Consider the following 20,127-nt stretch of genomic DNA (forward strand, 5'->3'; position numbering starts at 1 on the left):
AGTGAGGCTGAGTGATTTTGTGGCAGACAGTGCTTGATACAGAATAAACACTAAACACCAGAGAACAAATATGTTAAACCAGGATGTTGGGCAAGAGGTATAAATACTGCAGGGACCAATTGAAGAACAGGATGCAGATGAGGAAAACTTACTTTCAGACATGTCAGGAACGTTACGCCATGAAAACAGAGCAACCAGACTGAACAGATAAACACTGGACAGATAGATTTTAAACACTGTTTGTACTCTTTGTGTTAGTAAGAGATTAAATGTCTGGACATTTTTTTTTGTTAAGTTTTTTCTTTTTGTTTACATAACAATAGGGCAGCAGTTGCAAATGTGTGCGCCACCGCCACCGGGTAAGTAAAAACTGAATGACAGTACATCACACATAAACAAATCTTCTATTTATTCATGCACAGTTGGTCTGGAACACCCACAATTTTATTGTACATGTACAGTGAAAGGGCTAGTCTATTCCATAGGTCTGTGGATTTCTGGAAAAAAGAGAAGTAAAAACAAACCAACACATTTCTGTTTAAACATATTCAAATTGTTAAATAATAAATACTGTATGGACAGTTGCTGTAGGATTTGCTTTGGTAGTAATTATAATAGGCCTGAGTCAGCAAGCGACAAACTTTGGGTTGAGTTGCTAAAACATTTTGTTTTATTTGTAATATTAGTGAACATCTTTTATCATTACTCCAATGCCTCGCAGGTAGTATTATAAATAATATCAGAATTCAGTTATTCAGCTAGTTTATTTATTTTATTGATTTATTTTTGTTAGTTAACTTGAAGTGAGGCTGAGTGATTTTGTGGCAGACAGTGCTTGATACAGAATAAACACTAAACACTAGAGAACAAATATGTTAAACCAGGATGTTGGGCAAGAGGTATAAATACTGCAGGGACCAATTGGAGAACAGGATGCAGATGAGGAAAACTTACTTTCAGACATGTCAGGAACGTTACGCCATGAAAACAGAGCATCCAGACTGAACAGATAAACACTGGATAGATAGATTTTAAACACTGTTTGTACTCTTTGTGTTAGTAAGAGATTAAATGTCTGGACATTTTTTTTTTTTGAGTTTTTTCTTTTTGTTTACATAACAATAGGGCAGCAGTTGCAAATGTGTGCTCCACCGCCACCGCCACCGCCACCGGGTAAGTAAAAACTGAATGACAATACATCACACATAAACAAATCTACTATTTATTCATGCACAGTTGGTCTGGAACACCCACAATTTTATTGTACGTGTACAGTGAAAGGGCTAGTCTATTCCATAGGTCTGTGGATTTCTGGAAAAAAGAGAAGTAAAAACAAACCAACACGTTTCTGTTGAAATGGTAAATGTGCAATACTGTATTTGTGTTGATGGTGAACAAATGTATCCTTAGATAGAAGGTAAACACTTTTGCCTTTATTTATACATTTTAAAGCTGGAGGGTGTGGTGTTGCTCATTTTTATTTTCTTCTAACATGTTCAGCCTGTTGTCAACATTCGACCTGTTTTTTTTCTTTTTTCTTTTGGTAAACATAGTGTCTGTGTCAAGGCCTGTTGTGTACGGTGCTCAAACATGATTTATTAAGTAAAAGCTGAGTGACATCACACATCTATACATTTCTATACATTCTGCGCATTTCTGCAAATAAAAAAAGAGAAACCAACACATTTGTACACATCAGTATTTGACATTGACTGCACAGGTACAATCAAGTTTTTTTTTTTTATAGTTGCTGTAATCGGCTGTATTCTTAGTCACAAAGTGAAGTTGTTTGAGTTTCTATTTATAATACTATTTATGTCAAGTTGCAAGTCACAATAATGACCCCAGAAACCATAAACTTACTGATCTAAACAGCAAATGAAATGTTAAATTTTTCCAACATTTTCATATCAGCATCAAAATCTAGCTGCAATTCCTTTGATGTGAAACCAATTTTTTAGGGGATCTAGTAAATAATTAGAAATTTAAAATATTAAATATGCGATCCTGTTAAAGTCTTTGTGAGATTCAGAGAAGGTCGTACGTGTACGTGTTGCTCTTTTCATAGAGCACTGAACAGGAGGAGGTGGTACTGTGTTATTTCATGGTTTTTATCCTTTCGGTTTTCTTCTACACTGCACAAAAGAGTAAAAACAATGAAAAAGACCCTGTAGTGAGTCAGTGTGTCCAAACTTAAATGATTAAATGGAGGTGGTATTTACCAACATACAGATTTAAATACAGTTTAAATATTGTAGTAATATTTAAACTTGCTGTAATACTCTCAGAAACTTGGTTAATCTGGCATGTTAACATGAACTGTTTCCTTGAAGATTCAATTCAGTTTTAATTATAGAGCATCAAATCACAACAGTCGCCTCAAGTTACTTTATATTGTAAGGTAGACCCTACAAAAAATACATACAGAGAAAAACCCCAAAATCATATGACCCCCTATAAGCAAGCACTCTGGTGACAGTGGGAAGGAAAGCTTCCTTTTAACTAGAGATGGCACGATACCACTTTTTTATGTCCGATACCGATACCGATATCATAAATTTGGATATCTGCCGATACCGATATGAATCCGATATAGTGTGTTTTTTAATCAATAAAACTGTTTTTTTAATATCTTGCTGCTTTTTGTATAAGTTCATACTCAAGTTTAAATAAACAACAACACTAAAGCTATTCTGTTATACCTGTATGTAAAAAATACACTGCACCCAAAATATTTTATAGTTCAGCAACACTGATCAATCTAATAAACTTAAACCTACTCCATCCTCCCTATTCTGGTATTTTAAAGAGTTCTTAGCAGACATATTAAGCAACCTAATTAATAGGGTTGCAAACTCCCAGCAAAAGAAAATAGGGAACCACCCCCCACCCTCCACCTCATGATGCTTAATCGATGTAATCAACTTTAATTTGAAGCAGGGTGAAAAAAAAATGCACAGAATTAAATTATTTTTCAAGAATAATTAAATAGATTCAACATCTTTCTTCAACAGAATTGCAGACTGCACAGATGGTACCTTCCCAAAGGAAAAAGTACTATAGCTTACTAGGGTATATTAGACTTAACAGTTACTATATACAGTAATGGACTTCTATACATTTTACATCAGATTAAAACTTTGGGTGTAAGATTCAGTTAATTATTTATTAAAAGCTAGACATTTTAAATGAGAATAAGAAAGAAAAGTATGTCTTTGTGCCCCCTTTTCCCTGTTCATGCCCTATCGGCCCCCCTGGCTAAACTTTGCTAGATCCGCCCCTGCACAGTTACCAGCCGTCAGCTACGTAGAAAAGGATCCTGGTGTAGAAAGTAATATTAAATAAATTCTAACAACAGCTTATCAAGCTTAAACGTGCTGCTGTTGTTCAGCCGCTGGGTTCCTCTTTCTGGTGCAAAGTGGGCCAAAAACAAAGAAGAGAGACGGACTCGCGACAGAAAAGCCGATCAGCTGATCATTGATCAGTTTCACGATAGAAGTAGCAGCAGGAGAGGGAGAGGCAGTCGCTCCATATATCGGTTGTTAAGCTTAACATGGGAACGCTTTACAAACATTCAGAGATGAACTTACACACTTGCTTTACTTCTCTCTGGGATAACTTCCTCGGAGATGAAATGCTGGATTGGTAGCGAGGCTACAAATACACACAGCCGCTCTATCACGTGAGCACACTGCTCCGACGTGCTACGGTTATGAGCCGAGTTACGCCGTGTCGCAAGTTTTGTGAGGTGTTTTTGGTTTTTTTTATACTTAATGTATCGGATTACATTTTTAATTTCTCACCGATATCCGATCCAGTAATTTACGTCAGTATCGGACCGATACCGATACGCAATATCGGATCGGTCCATCTCTACTTTTAACAGGAAAAAACTCCGGCAGAACCAGGCTCAGGGAGGGGCGGCCGTCTGCAGCGACCAGTTGGGGTGAGAGAAGGAAGACAGGATAAAAGACATGCTGTGGAAGAGAGACAGACATTAATAACAAGTATGATTCAATGCAGAGAGGTCTATTAACACATGTTGAGTGAGAAAGGTGACTGAAAAGGAAATGTTCAATGCACCACGGTAGCATACACCTGTTGCAGCATAACTAAAGGAGGATTCAGGGTCACCTGGTCCAGTCCTAACTATATGCTTTAGCAAAAAGAGGAGTTTAAAAACTAATCTTAAAAGTAGAGATAGTGTCTGTTTCCCAAATCCAAATTGGAAGCTGGTTCCACAGAAGAGGGGCCTGAAAACCGAAGGCTCTCCCTCCCATTCTACTTTTAAATACTCTAGGAACAACAAGTAGGCCTGCAGTGCTATGGTATTATAAGTTTATTAAGATAAGATGGGGTCTGATTGTTTAGACCTTGTATGTGAGGAGCAGGATTTTGAATTGAATTCTGGATATTTATAATTTTAGAGATATTGCGTAAATGGAAGAAAGCAGTCCTACATGTGCATTGAAGGATGTATCCTGGTCAAAAATGACTCCAACGTTCCTCACAGTGTTACTGGGGGCCAAGCTAATGCCATCCAGAGTAAGAAGCTGCTTAGATACCACATTTCTAAGATTTTCAGGGCCGAGTAAAATAACCTCAGAAAATTAGAGGCCATCCAGGTCTTTGTCTTTAAGACATTCCTGCAGTTTAAACTAATTGGTGTTTGTTATCTGGCTTCATGGATCGAGATGAGTTGGGTGTCATCTGCATAGCAGTGAAAATGTACACTATGCCTTCTGATAGTACTGCCTAAGTTACGCATGTATAAAGTAAACAGAATTGGTCCTAGCACTGAACCCTGTGGAATAATTAACCTTAGTGTGTGAAGAGGACTCTCCATTTATATGAACAAATTAGAGTCTATTAGATAGATATGATACAAAGCACTGCAGTGCAGTACCTGCAATAACTACAGCCCACATTGCAAAATTGGTACATCTTGGATCTATGGGCTCAAACTGTGGTCATAAATATTTTGTACTTGTAAATCAGGATTTGTATGTGTAAAAAAGATTTGTGTGTGGACATAGCTAAAAAATACGTGTGAAACTGCACTCAGGTTTCAACTTACAAGTACAGATTTTGACCCTATTTTTTTCTTTTCAGCTGATTGGTCAATGTCATGTCATTCACAAATTAAACTATCGAATCAGAGAACAGACGGGTTTGGCTGTCGGAAAAGCAGACAAACAAACAACACCAACAAAAAAACAAAACAACCCCCTCTCTATATTACAAACAATAGTTTGAACTATTTGTGTTGTATATCAGTCTATGAATGTTAAAATTGGAGAACAGGATGCATAGATTTTAAACACTGTACTCTTTGTGTTAGTAAGAAATTAAATGTCTGGACATTTTTCATTTGTTTGAGTTTTTTCCTTTTTGTTTACATAACAATAGTGCCAGCGTGCTACGCTTATACTCCACAGCCTTGCATGAGTAAGTAAAAACTGAATGACAGTACATCACACACATACACATGTACTATTTAATCCTGCACAGTTGATGTGGAGCACCCACAATTTGATTGTACATATACAATGAAAGGTGTAGTTTAGTCTATAGGTCTGTGGATTTCTGAAAAATAGAAATAAACCAACATGTTTCTGTTTCAACTTTTTAAAATGCTTTCTGTGCAATACTGTATTTGTGTCGATTGTAAACAACTGTATTCTTAGACAGAAGGTGATTACTTTTACCATTATTTATACATTTTAAAGTTGGAACATTGTGCCATCATTGCCTGACCTGGCCCACATCTGGTTGACATACACTCTGCCATGACACCAGTCAGTCAGAAGTGCCAGCTTCTCGGCCAGACCCGTTTTCTATGAGCCTGGGCCAAATAAACCAAACCACAATCGAGCCAGATATGGCATGCCATCACGTAAACAGTGCCATCTGGCAAGGCCTGGCCCATATCTGGATGACATACCACTTGCCACATACCACAGATATTTTCCTGAGGAATGGTCTGTAATTAACCTCAGAAGCTTTTTTTGTGTTTACTAATTCAGGTGCAGAAGCAAAGAGAATGAAAAGAGAGCACATTCAGTCAAAGTAAAAAACCCCAAAATGAGAGCATGTATTTAGTATTAATTAACACGTGTTTTGTCAACTGATCGAAATTCTTATTTTCTTAATGTGTGTAAAACCACTAGTTAGAATTTACTGGGTTAGAATAAAATAGTACATGCTTATTTTTTTTTCTGTTTTTCTCATCTTGGTAGAAATGAATGGAATTTAAAGCTAAGTGGAGGTGGCTGTACAATGTTTAGTTCAGTTGCTTAGATAATGAAATCCAGTTTTCTCCTGTTGAATAATCTATTAGTCTTATATTCCAATAAATCAAATAAAAATTGAAACACTGTTTAAGCTCCTGAATTCAATATATTGGCCACAAATTTTCACTGTTAAAAATATGACCAACCATACAGTTTTTTCTTTTTTTTCTTCAATATTTCTTAGTTTACAATGTGGTGGTTAATGCACTGATTTATCATATAGATTTCTGTCTTCTCATTTAGCACCATAATCAGGTCCAGTTGCTATTTCATCTTTGTTTTCCCAGCTGCTGCACCCGAGCAGCCACCCAGAGACCCTTTGCTGCACTTAGTCTCCCTGCAGGGGGCGTCTGGCTGCTGGCTGCTTGATCCAGCTCTGGCTACTGCACTGGGAAAGACCAACGAGGAGGTGGAAACGTCAAAGCCTGAAAAGGTGGATTTTTTTTCAGTTTGAATAATAACCAGTGTTGGGCAAGTTACTTTGAATAAGTAATTAATTATAGTTACTAGTTACTTCTTCAAAAAAGTAACTGAGTTAGTAACTGAGTTACAATATTCTAAAAGTAATTAATTACTTGAAAAGTAACTATTGCGTTACTTTAAAAAAAAAAAACATTTAACCCTCTGGGGTCCAGGTTATAATTGGCCATTTTTAACTACTTTTGATTTTCTCTCCACATTTTACCTTTAAAAACTATTTACTTTGCCTTGTTTGGTATCATCCTTTTCAGCACAACCTCACGTGTCTGAATTTACAGTTATGTTTTCATTTTGACATACTGTTTTAACACAATTGATCTATAATCAGACAAAAAACATAAAATCAGAGTAGAAAAAGTTATATTTTTTACTGTAGCAACCACAAACATGTTTAATGAATCATATTTCATAACTTTAAATGCAAATATAAAGAGTCAATTTTAAAATCCTATGCACAAGTTTTGCAAACAAATTTATTTGCATCCATTTACCTTTTACCTTGATTTTTTAAATAACCATTTCAAACTATTTACAGAACAATCAGCTGTTCTGCATTCAATAAGATATTTGTGCCACTCCAAAAAAATAATTTCTGTCCACTATAAAGGAGAACATCACAGCCTGAAACCAAGCACACCATTGTTTTTCTTGTGACATTACCAATAAGTTTGATGTGTCACATGGCCCTCTTCCTATTGAAAAAACAAAAGTTGTATCCAAGATGGCCGACTTCTAAATGGCCACCATGGTTACCACCCATCTTGAGGAGTTTGCCCCCTCACATATACTAATGTGCCACAAACAGGACTTTAATATCACCAACCATTCCCATTTTATTACGGTGTATCCATATAAATGGCCCACCCTGTACAACGAATTTGATTCTATGGTCTGAACAACAAAAACAGGATAAAATAAATGAAAAAGATGTCAAAATAAACGTAGGCGTGCCTCACAGCATGAAAGTAAACATCTGTATATCAGAAGATAAAACACAGTAACCACACACAGCAACAATTATTTTCTAATCATCAGTTCTTGACAAAATATTTCAGCACATTATTTTAGAGCTTCACAGTTTGGGATTACATCAGGAACAGTATCCAGTGTAATAATCTGCCAAATCAAATATGCAGAGCTACACATCTTGGTGACACCTTGTGACAAAGAAGCAGCCAAAAATATTTAATACTACTGGTTGTAGAAAGTAAAATCATGTAGGATGTTTTTATGTGTTTTATTTTATTGTCTTTGATTTGTTGAATTAGGCCAACAGTGAAGTGTGGGCCACCATTCTGGCTCTGCTCTGGCTTCATGCTTTCAAGATGAATGCAAAGGACGAGTGGGAGCTTCTGGCTATGAAGGCTGCCTCATGGCTCCATGCTCAGAATGGTAGTAACATGATAATTAAAGAATAAAATGTTTTAAAAATTGTTTCATGCTACAGTCAGCTTTTCTCCAACATTCATTATTTTAATATCTGTGTTGTGCTTTCAGCGCCGTGTGTGACAGAGTGTGTGGATGCTGGAAATGTCCTGTTGGGTTGCAGCATGAGGAAAGAAGCTCTGGGCCTCTGAGGGGTTTCTTATTGCGGCTTCACCTTCAGGGTGATCAGAAGCAGATCTGCATACACCATACTGCCTTTGATTCAGTGCTGTTTTATGTTACATACCCTGCTGCTGTTATGCAGTCAGAATTTCTATATATTCTTTTTCATGCTTAGTTCTTAGTGTTAAGAGGCATTTTGTATTTTGTGAATCACTCCCTGTAAACCAGTGTGGGGAACTCCAGGCCTTAAATGATTAGTTCATTACCAGGCCTCTGGAGAACTTCAAGACAAGTTGAGGATGTAATTTGGCCATTTAAATCAGCTGTGTTGGATCAAGGACACATCTAAAACCTGCAGGACACCGGGCCTTGAGGCCTGGAGTTGCCCACCCCTGCTGTAAACCAATGCCCCTTTCGAGGTCCTCCTTCTTAGTTACATTGAGGATTTTGTGCACGCTTCTCATGACAGAGAGGATAAAAGAGGCACAAAACTGTGCCCAGTCTGTGACATCAAACAAATTGGTTGTGAATCAAAACTCTTTATTCCTACTTTTCTAAGTAATCTTTAAATTTCAAGTAAACCTTTTCTGAGTAATCTGTTTCTCCCGTTGCAGTTGTGCTCACCAATCAAAACACAACGTCTATACACCACTAAACATTCAACACTTCTATAACAAAGTCCGTGAGCTGAACACATACAGGGTGCCTGAACATAACTGACGAATTATAATTTGTCACTCCAAGTTAACATGTTTGTTTTTTATTTTTAAAAAGCAAACTTTGTCAACCACCAGTGGTTTATTATTCTTTTTGTTCAGTTTGTTCTTGTCTTAATGTGTCTACTCAGACAAAAACTGTGTGCATTTCTTTTCTTTGCTCGGTCACAGAACGCTAATGCAGAAAGCAGTGCAGGGTTGGGTCAAACATCGATATCATCAGGGGCTGGAGGCATGGTTCCATGTTTCATGACAAAGAAGGATACTGTTCAAAATTATACATGATGATGTGCTCCCAATAATATTTGGAAGACCTACACACTTTTTTTAAATACTGGATTCTTTGTGTGCAAACAGTTCTTGAAAGATAAGAAATTGGTACGATTGACTGGGGCCAGTCTCTTTCTGTCATGGTCCTGGGTCTGGTGACACAGTGTTCATGTGTTTTCGAGTTTCGTTAATATTCTTTGATTTAGTGTCATTTGTGGTTTTGGTTTTCTTAATTGTTTTGTGCTCATGTTATAGTTTTTAGCCTTTAGGTTTTCATCCTTTGTGTCTTGCCTGTCTTTCACGTTTCTTGTTTAGTTCAAATTTGTTCTTGGTTTACTTATATTTTGGGATTATCAAAAAAGTTTTTTTGTAGGTTAATAAATGTTAGGTTTATATTGTTGAATTGTCATTTATGCTTAGAAATATATAACCATATATTCTTAGAGGTGTATAATCGATTGTGTAGTGATAGGATGTGTGATCCTTAGTAGTCTGCAAAGACTTTGTGTGCATTCCAGAGTGCTCTGGCATATACACAAACATCGTAAGGAGATGAGAGAGGTTGTACCTTCTCTTACTGTTTTATGGTATGGTAAACACATCTATGTCCATTTAGGTGTAAGTGCCTTTTGTTTAGATGAACTGCTGGACTTCCAGGCCCAGCAGATTTTGGGGAGTCATTCACGGGGTCACATCTTGACCCACACACACCCATACCTACACGTATACACAGACTGGTACTCTTTGTTCACATGTATGCCTATGTAAGATGCCATATGTTAATGAACTAATGCATATTCATACAACCTCAATAAAGAGCAGTGCTACGGGGGAGCTAACTGAGAGTGACTGGGGTTTGAGCGTCAGGAACAGCGCTCATCACAGTTCTCTCCCTCGTGCATGTGATTACCAAAGAACTTTGGTGACTTGCGTCTTGTTTTTGCTGGTGTAGTAGAATTGTCTCATTTCAGCAACAGGTCTGTGCTAGACAAACCTATCAATAATTGCTTAATTTTTTGTTTTGTTTTTGTTCTTTATCTTTATAAGTAAGCCAGGAAGAACTGTAAGGCCATTTTAGATAAGGGTTTGTATTGGACCAGCATGAACTGGAGTGGGCCTATGGGACAGAGCAGGAGAAGCAGCAGGTAACAATACAAATTGATCTTTGGTTATCGCTTGCCGAAATGGATAAATAAACCATAAAACGCAACTTTCAAATATTGGACTGCTTTTGCCTGTGTACAAAATATCACCACAGTGCAGCAGTGGCTCGTTGATTTGAAATTGTTGGATGTTTGGTTGGACAAACAGTGGAATCACCACTACACTCTTGGTCTCACCCAGTAGCGGTTTAAGATACGGGCGACACGGGCGGTTGCGCGGGGCGGCATCGTGATGGGGGGCGGCATCACGAGCATCGGCAAAAAAAAAAAAAAAAAATACTCGTACTCATGCTGCCCCGACGGCAGCCAGCGCATATTGGGAATGGCATAGGTATTGATCGGTTTTCTATCGCCCATTTGCTGGGAGTAAGGGCGCCCTCCGTTTGTGAGGTGCGCCTGCTGCTTGCGGCGCAGAGAGCAGAGGGCGGGGCGGCGGGGGATTCTCTGGCTGACTGGAGCAGCATCTAATAACCAACTCGCAAAATAAAACAAAATAAAAACAAACCAACAAACACGAAAACACCAGACGTCATGATACAGACTTATAATTTGCACCAATGTTTTTTCGAAATTCTGTACGCGAAAAGTGAGCGCGAGAGCCCTCGGTGCGCCTGCGCGCTGCTGAAGTCAAATTAAACTTTATTGTCATCTCCGCTGCATACAGTCCAGTATATAGAGAGACGAGACGACGTGGCTCCAGTTACAGCAGTGCAAGTAAACAAACAATAAATATAAGAAGAGTAAGAAAATAAATATACTCTTTTGGACCAGGGGTAAAGGGATCAATGACAATTTAAAATTTACAGTTTGATGATTTAAAGTCTCACACACAACCCGTCGAAAGGGGAGGCAGACCTGCTGCTTCCAAATAGAGCACATTTCATTTATAATGTTGTAAACCCAAGTCTATTATGTATTCATGATTTGAATCCTGGGTTGTGTGAAATCCCAGAAATAAACCTTAGACAAAGTGAATCTGTGAACTAAGGTGTAGGTCTGTTAGATCATGTTGTGGTGATCCTCGGGTTGGGGGATTTGTGTTCATACTGGAGTGCAAAATTAAAACCAATGGAAGATGGACAAGAAAAGTTCAAAGCCATCAGGTGCTCACTTTAGAAAAAAGAGAAAAGAAGAGGAGGAGAAACGAGCAAAAGATACATGTAAGCAGATGTGTCATTGGATAATGGCAGGTCATCCTGAAACAGTCAGAATCAGAATACTTTATTAATCGCTAAGGAAATAATGTGGGTTACAGTTGCTCCAAGAAGAAATGGTAAAGATAGCAACACTAACAGACTAAACTCCTAACAATACATTATGTTACAGATTTTAATATTGATTAGTCAGTGTCAATTGTTGATTTGTCCTGTTCTCATTGTATGACGAATTATGATGGCTGTTTGGTAGCTGTTTGCATACTATGCATACTCTCTCTCTCTTCATATGTGTGTGTGGACACCAGTTTTATGTTAATGTACAATCCTTCATATGTTTTGTGTGTGTGGGGGTGGGGGGGGGGGCGCCAGAGGGAGTGTTCGCCCAGGGCGCCAAACAGGCTAGGACCGCCACTGGTCTCACCAGTAAGTCATGTCCCGATGCTCCCTTTGTTCCCAGTGTTAAGCTTGTGTGTCTTTCTCCGCTTCTCCGTATTCATTGTGCTTCCTGTTTTATTTTGATAGTCCTTGTCCTGTGTTTAGTGTATTTAGTTTTGCTTCCTCCCTGTGTCATCATGTCTGATGTATCCCAGCTGTCTCCCTCTGTTCATTGTCACGTTTGCTGTGGTTCTCTTCTCGTCACGGTTCCAGGTCTAGGTTCTTACTTTTTGTTTATCTTTTGTTTGGTTCTTTAGTGTTCATTAGTGATGGCCAAATGAAGCTTTCTGAAGCATTGAAGCTCATTTTGAAAAACGTTTCATTACTCAAAGCTTTTCAACACAGTCATCTTTGGTGACATCTGCTGGTCAAAAGCAGCTTGAATTTAAAACTTCTAATGAACGGTTTCATTATGATTGCCCACTGTACAGCTGAATTGACAGCGTCTGTTTAACATCATGTGACAGTTCTGTTAGATATTGCACTGATGTGGTCCTTTGAATTTTTTTTTTTTTTGGGGGGGATTATGTCTATTTTGATAATAAATCAAAGATGAATAAACCTTCCTTGTTTAAACATCTGCCATGGTGTGTTCTCCTTTTGCTTGTGACTTCTTGTTAGTTTTTTACTAATAAAAAAGCCAGGAAGAGCATCCACTTTTCCTGTACACATGTCTCTAATGATGTTTATATTGCTTACAGTAAGTATAGACACTGCTGCTTCATTTTACTTAGCAAAAACTTAAAAACAATGATTCTGATCTAGAAATTTGGTATTTAGATTGTGAGACACACACCTGACTGGTATATCACAGGAAGGTGGTGTGTGTCTGTTTAAACACGGATGAGATCGGTCACAGGTAGGTGATTACATCAGGTGTGTAGGGCTGGAGGTGGAAACCCAGAGAGGGACCCACCCGGGAGCACAGACCACAATAAACAAACACCGATCGCCAACAGGAGAGAGAGAAAGTGAGAAGACCATAGGGGACCATAAAAGTCTGATATTCATATTAGCATAGAGCAGCAGAGAGTGTTTCTCCTCATCAGTCAAAACAGCTTTATTTTGGTTTATTTGTGTTTGCACATTTCTAGACAGAAGATCGTGATTCCGGTCTGCTCTGTTTCATTTAATTGTTGTTGATTTAATGAATTAGGCCAACAGTGAAGTGTGGGCCACCATTCTGGCACTGATCTGGCTTCATTCTTTCAAGATGGATGCAAAGGACGAGTGGGAGCTTCTGGCTATGAAGGCTGCCTCATGGCTCTGTGCTCAGAATGGTAGTAGCAATGATAATAACAGATAAATGATTTAAAAAATGCTTTATGCTACAGTGTAATTTTGTGTTGGACAAGTGAAAACATTTGTTTAGACTTTTTACTTTATTCAAAATTGTAATCATAGTTAATTAGCTTAATACTGAACAAGTTGTGTGACAAAAATACATTTACATTACCTTAAATAATTAAAAACAACATGTAGAATGGGACATTTCAGAATCATATACAATACTACATACTTTTTATTGGATCATAATTATCCATTGATACGTATACTCTAGATGATGATTTGTATGACGAGTTTAATAACTCTATACTCCTGATTAGCCAGTCCACCTCTGACTGTTTTAGCCATGGGCGATGTGTGACCTGAACAAATTCAGAAGCCAAACTAAACTAATCAAATTAAGTTTGCTTACTTGCTTTTTTTATGGAAATTAATGCCATGTGTTACCTTATCCTGTGTAGGAAATGTCCTGTGTTAAGGTGTGACTATTGTGTTAAAAAAAATCTCAGTTGAATGTCTGATTTACTCTTTAAACTATATTTTAAAATAATTTGTACCTGTTGTTGACCACCGGTGATGCAACTTAATGAAGTATCTTTTACAGCTTTTGTTGCTTTGGTATAACTGAGGTGTAAACTTTCTCTAATAAAGACACTGATTAATTAATGAATAAGCAGTGATTGCACTTTTTCTACATTTCAAACTGAAATGGGTCAACAGTTTCCATATTCGCAAAATACTCAACGCTATTATCAGTTACTGTTTCCTAAATTTTTCTCTTGTTCACAAGAGGATGCAATAATGCCATATATTATAAACAACGACTTTCACGTGGATCAATGGTGTTTTGAGGAAAGCTTACAGGTTTATGCATTTACTGTGAGCTGGTTATTGTAATGCTTTTTCTTTTATTCACAAAGTCTTTAATCTTCTCAAACTTCAGATGCATTGGTAGACCTTTCAGCTCAGTTGAGCGACTGGCCCTCAGCATGAAAAGGAACCATACTGTGCATACCCTTCAAGTGAAGGAAGCTGAAGGCAAACCCCGTATATGTTGGAGAGATTACATCTCTGGGCTGGCATTTATTTTATACTGAATGAAGGATTTTGTTGTGTAAAAGATACAAGTTTTATTATAGAAAAATATTAAGTTTTGTTTTATAAAATATGTAAATTAATTGTAATGTTGCAAACTTAGTAATGATTGTTGTTTTTCTTTGGATAAAATTAATTAGATAAGTAAAATGATTTGTAAAGAAACATGTTTTGCTGCTATAATAAACTTTCTTCTTCCAATAAATTATTGTTGGGGTCTCCGGGGCCTCAGATCAGTCATCTATGTGTTAAATATGTTGTTTGGAACGAGGGTTACATAGTGTGATGTAGATATCTATTTATCAGACACCAAAAACAGTGGCAATACCTATTTTAAATAAATTGTGTTTGCACAGTTGTTTCATTTGATTGTCTTTGATTTGTTGAATTAGGCCAACATTGAAGTGTGGGCCACCATTCCATCTCTCTATGGCTATGCCATATTATCAGAATTTCTTTGAATTTTCTTTGTAACGATTTCTATAATCAATGAGCCAACTAACTGGAGAAAACCTATTTGTGCTGATTAATGAAAGCTTGCACCGTAAAATAGAGAACAAGGAGGAGGAAGAACAATTATTTTTAGTGTAAGAGTGTGAGCGTGAGATTTTTCAGGACTTCAGAGCTATTGGAAAGTAAAAATGTAAACCATAGAAGGAATTCTAAAAAAAAAAACAAACCAAAAGAAAAATGTTTTGCAATTTGAAGCTCCGCCCACCCAGTACATACCGGTTGGTGGAGACAACAAGGAAATGGGACGTACCCGGCAGCAGTGACTTGTTTCTATAAAGTCTGCTGTTTGTGGCGTAAACATTGCTACAAGAACAGAGAAGTGTAGTAAACCTATCAGGATACACCCGTCCATAGAGGTAAGCTTCTGTTGCGCATCATTCTTCACTTGCGGCCATATTTTCATATCTCACGGGTTGATTTTAACCATTCCATTCTTTATGAGTTTGTTGGTCAGTTCATTCCTAATGTCACGTCATTGGTTGCTATTTCAGTTTTCATTACTGCCTTTTAAAAAATGTTTTCGGGTCCCAGACAAAACAGTTTCACAACTATTCAGTGCCACAAAACTGTATAATTTTGGGTGTAGTGAAAAAGAACTATTGCCTTGGATTCTGAAAGCGTCACATACTAGCAGGTAGGTGCACAGTCACTCTGTCACAATAACAAAGAGATGCCATTAATTGTCTGCACAGAAAACGCCTCCGACTGGAAGTTATCAGAGCGTGGAAGAAGTCCCCGGTGTTCCTGCTTAACTGGTTTTCGTGTTTTCTGTTGGCGTTTTCCAACATTTCACTGCTTGGTAACATAATCCAGATGTTTCTAGTGGCAGATCACATTAATGCGAATCTTTGTAGAAGCCAAGATTCAGTTTTAGCGAGACGTGTGTCGAGTCATTAAAATTATGTTTAGATGGTTTAAAGGATGAATGATATTTTTCTTTTTTTAAGTAACTTAAACTGGTTGGACCAAAATAAGCTTAGCCTGCGAGCTGCCCTGCATGATGAGTCACAGGCACTACCCTGTGCTGACAACTAAAAGGGGTATTCATTGTTATTTGTGTGCGGATTATCGCTGAATAAATGCAGATAAACTAGTAATGCAGTGTTTTCTTCTTTAAAATGCTGAGCTCATACAGGACGATAGAAACAAAAGAGAACCACTCCCTAAAGCATGCACTCTTTATAACGCACTCTGTTGCGTTGGTCAGAAGCAGGTTATGTTCAGAGTTGAAGTTTTAACTTCAGCTGCTAACACGGAACGCACTCAAGAATACAAATTTAATCAATAAAATCATCAATTCGGTCGATTTTATTTATTGAATTAATTATTTCATTGATCTATTTTAAAAATGTTATTGATTTGAGTTGTTAACAAATCCGAGGGTCAAATGTTAAAATGTTTAGTCCTAATGTGCAGATGTCACGTTAGAAATAAACAGCAGCACTGAGAGCGCATTCAGCGTCTATCATACTCTGTTCGCTATAGATTTTTCAATCATCGTCACCTGATAAAATCTCTTTATGGTTTGCGCAGTATCGATTAGAAGCGTCATGTGACCAGTAAAGCGTCCCCCACCCCCCTGGCCCTGCGCACAGAGCCTAGAGCGGAGAGCCACCGCAGTCAAGTGAGCCCTGTGAGTCGGGGTGAAATCAGCCGCCTCCAAAGCTTAAAGTTTCATGTGCTTTTTCAGTAAGGTTTACAGTAGGGTATCTTCTTGCTCGCTAATCCAGACACGCACACACAAACACACACAGTTTGTTTTTCATTTTCATTTCTCAAGTTTTCATCTATTTTTCTTTTCACTTTTGCTGGTAATGTGCTTCTTCATTCACGATTCAATGGAATCTTAAATGTGACCTGCACCCAAACTATATTTGTGCCGAATTTCAACTCAATCAACTGCAGAATTCCTGAGAAGTGAAAAGACAGTTATACTCAAATTCAACTAGGGCTGCAGCTATAGATTAATCTATCGATTATTCCATTGAGTAATCGGATAAGAAAGACTTTGTCTTATTAATGAGCAATAATAAATATTGAAAAGAAAAAAAATCCAGATCTATCACAATGAACTGCTCATTGGTTTCTATTTTAGAAATTGCAATGTTTTTTTTTTTGTTTTGTTTCGTCCATCATGTTTCATTTGTCAGGAAAAAACAACAACAAAACAAATCCTTTGTATTTACATGCCATATGAAGTTGTATTTTCTTAAATGCAAAATTATATAGAGAGTGAAAGTCTCTGTCTCCCCCACCTAGTTTGCTCTGCTCCTGGGGAATTTCTGATCATCCTTGAAATGATCTGGTGTTGTTTATAAACTCAACTTTCCCACAATTTGAGGCATTCAGAAAATACTGGTTGAGGCTGTGTAGGTGAATATTCATACAGGCCAAACAGGGCAGTTTCCTGGACTTTTAGAACCGAGAACAAAGCACTGATGTTCACAGGAAGATAGAACAGACTGTTTAATCAGAAAAAATATCAGTGTGAAAAACTGGTGAAGAAAATATGATACATTGTTTCAGGATGCATAGAGGAGGTCTTTCCTGCATGTCCTACCAGGACAAGTCTTAGGGCAAACCCCATAGATGCTGGACAGATAGCATTTTTGGGTTGGATGGTTGTGTGTATATTTGAGTTCTTTTATAGTGGCATCAAAATAACAAATGGTATTTATGAAAAAAAAGATTTTGTCATAAATACAATATAATTAATATGTACTTGATATTGTTGAAAACTGATATTGTGTTCAGAGGATAGTAAATAAGCTTTTGAGTAAACTACATGGAATAAAAGTGCAAGCAACAGAAAAATAAACATTTTGTTTTACAGTTAATTAACATATTTTATAACTTTGCAAATTGAATGATATTTTGTGCATTATATGTTACATCAGATTTCTGTTTGCTTGCATGAAAACCTTAGTATAGTAATATATATCATTGTGAAAGCATCTATATGTATATGCCGTGATTCCATAAGCAAAGTCTTTACGGCTACAATTAACAATTAAATCTGAGATATTCGTGCTGTTTTTAAACTCGGTGAGGTCGATCACAGGAAGAAGATAACGAGAGTGAAAGTAATGGTTGGGTCCAACTTGGATTTTTGAGAGGAGGTCCTGCTGTCATTGTTTATTATTCTCATCAGAGGAACACTAGGTGAACATTTTAACCCTCAACCAATTATTAACAACAATTATAATACTGGAAGTCAGATCTTCAAAATTTGTCATATTCATTGATTCAGTCATAACCACAACTTTATCTGATGAGATTAATTTGGAAATATTTCTTTTTTTTTATCTATATTAATATCGCTTAGGAATGTCTGGAATGTAGAGCAGCTATGAATGTTATTTCAACACTAAGTCCTCAAATGTTTTTGTTTCACAGGTACAATGATGAACCGCTGTGGTCTGCTAACTCTCCAGAAGGAACCAGGTACTGACAGAAAATACAGGGGCTTCTGTTTTCTCTGCAGCCTCTTTTCATCCATCTAAAATTCAAATGTAAAGACTTTTATCATTTGTAGTGGAAGATAATAATATATGATTGTTTTACCATGACTGAGGCTGTACTCAACAAACAACAAACCCTCAACAGACCCTGGATGGTCATTTGCTCTTTAGGTTATCAACAAGAGAATTGCATTGAGGTTCATGGCCATTTTCACCTTCTACTCACCAAAGTATACATAAGAAAAACTTCTGCTCCTCCCATGCTGACTGGTGAAAAGTTCAAGCTTACTCGGTGAAGTTGACCAGTGGGGTGCTTCTGCATATGGCTACAAGTCATGCAGACTATATCCTTGTGCTACAAAAGCACAGAAGAAAATCGATGGATTAAAAAAAAAAAAAATAATAAAATAAAATAAATCAATCATAATATTAAAAAAAAAATTAAACATTGCAACACTGTTGGACACTCATATTTAAGTACCAGCTTGGTTTAATGGTTAACTTTTGTGTGGCTGAAATGTAACAAAAGAAACAACCATTTGTAAAACATCTGTATCGTTTATGTATTTATAATTGTTCTGTATCTATGTCAGTTCCTCTGAAGAGCATTGAGGTGGAGCTGGAGGTGAGGGACCATGTGGCTACAGTGGTCTCCACTCTGAACTACGAGAATAAGGAGGACAAACCATTAGAGGCTGTTTTTGTCTTCCCTCTGCCTGGAGATGCTGCTGTCTGTCATTTCAGTGCTAAGATCGGACAGACACAGATTGTAGCTGAGGTGAAGGAGAAACAGAAGGTGAGCTGGACAGTAAATATAACCTGATTATAAGTAAGATTCAAAATAACAATAAACACAGTGAATGTCACTGACATGTGTCACCTGTCCTTCAGGCTCGTGAGGAGTATGATGATGCTCTGAGCTCTGGTCAGCAGGCCTTCCTATTGGAGGAGAGTGATCAGAGTCCAGATATATTCTCTCTGAGTGTGGGCAGTCTGCCTCCAGGAGAGAGCGCCTCCATCAGGTTGGAGTACGTGACTGAGCTGGCTGTGCAGGCTGATGGTGGTCTGAGGTTCTGTCTGCCTGGTGTGCTCAACCCTCGATACCAACCTCCGGGTAGGAAAATCATCCAACACTTAATAATTAAGTTTAATATTTATCACAAAACAATGTGATGTGATAACAAGTCCCAATTAAAATGCTCCACAGTGATTTGCAACTATCTCTCATGTCAAGTACAGGTAGTGAAGGTGCAGGAGTCCAGGTGACTTCTGTTCCAGCCTCTCTGGTGCCCTACAGCCTGTCTTTCTCTGCCCGAGTGTCCTCTCCTCGTCCAATCTCTAAAGTAGAGTCCAACTGTTCCCTGGACCCTCTCCAGTACCTCAACACTGATCAAACCCAGGCCACGGTAGGTAGAGTGCTGATGTGTCTGCTCTGTACTTATTACTGAGAACTAAATATGGATGTGTTTGTGGTGTGCAGGTCAAGCTGGCTGCAGGACACAAGTTTGACAGAGATGTTGAACTGCTGATTTATTACAAAGACGCCCATCAGCCCACTGCTGTGGTGGAGGCAGGACAGGCCTCTGCTGAGCCGGGTGAGTGAAAATGAGTGAAGTAGTTGGTCTGCAAATACACATTTTACTATCCATATTCTTTAACTCTGAAGATTTTGATAGTGAAAAGCAAATTTAAGTAATTTTTTTTTTTTT

General features: G+C 37.7%; 1 protein-coding gene across 8 annotated transcripts in view; it reads left to right on the forward strand.

Moving 5' to 3' along the window:
* Positions 1–20,127, forward strand: part of LOC100702702 (von Willebrand factor A domain-containing protein 5A) — a 221,118-nt gene that overhangs the window by 170,940 nt on the left and 30,051 nt on the right. For 4 of the 8 annotated variants that reach the window (XM_025897996.1, XM_025898001.1, XM_025898012.1 and 1 more), the window contains 3 exons: positions 6,581–6,726; positions 8,042–8,165; positions 8,271–10,224. The exons of 1 other annotated variant lie outside the window; for it this stretch is intronic. In XM_025897996.1, the coding sequence (XP_025753781.1) occupies positions 6,581–6,726; positions 8,042–8,165; positions 8,271–8,350 (350 nt within the window). In that variant the 3' untranslated portion in view covers positions 8,351–10,224. Of the gene's footprint in view, positions 1–6,580; positions 6,727–8,041; positions 8,166–8,270; positions 10,225–15,165; positions 15,314–18,353; positions 18,402–19,011; positions 19,215–19,309; positions 19,533–19,657; positions 19,825–19,898; positions 20,014–20,127 lie in introns of those variants that run through there. 3 more of the 8 variants (XM_019367361.2, XM_025897992.1, XM_025898019.1) reach the window with 3 other exon arrangements.

This window comes from Oreochromis niloticus, linkage group LG14 (assembly GCF_001858045.2).
Source record: "Oreochromis niloticus isolate F11D_XX linkage group LG14, O_niloticus_UMD_NMBU, whole genome shotgun sequence".
Classification (NCBI taxonomy): domain Eukaryota; kingdom Metazoa; phylum Chordata; class Actinopteri; order Cichliformes; family Cichlidae; genus Oreochromis; species Oreochromis niloticus.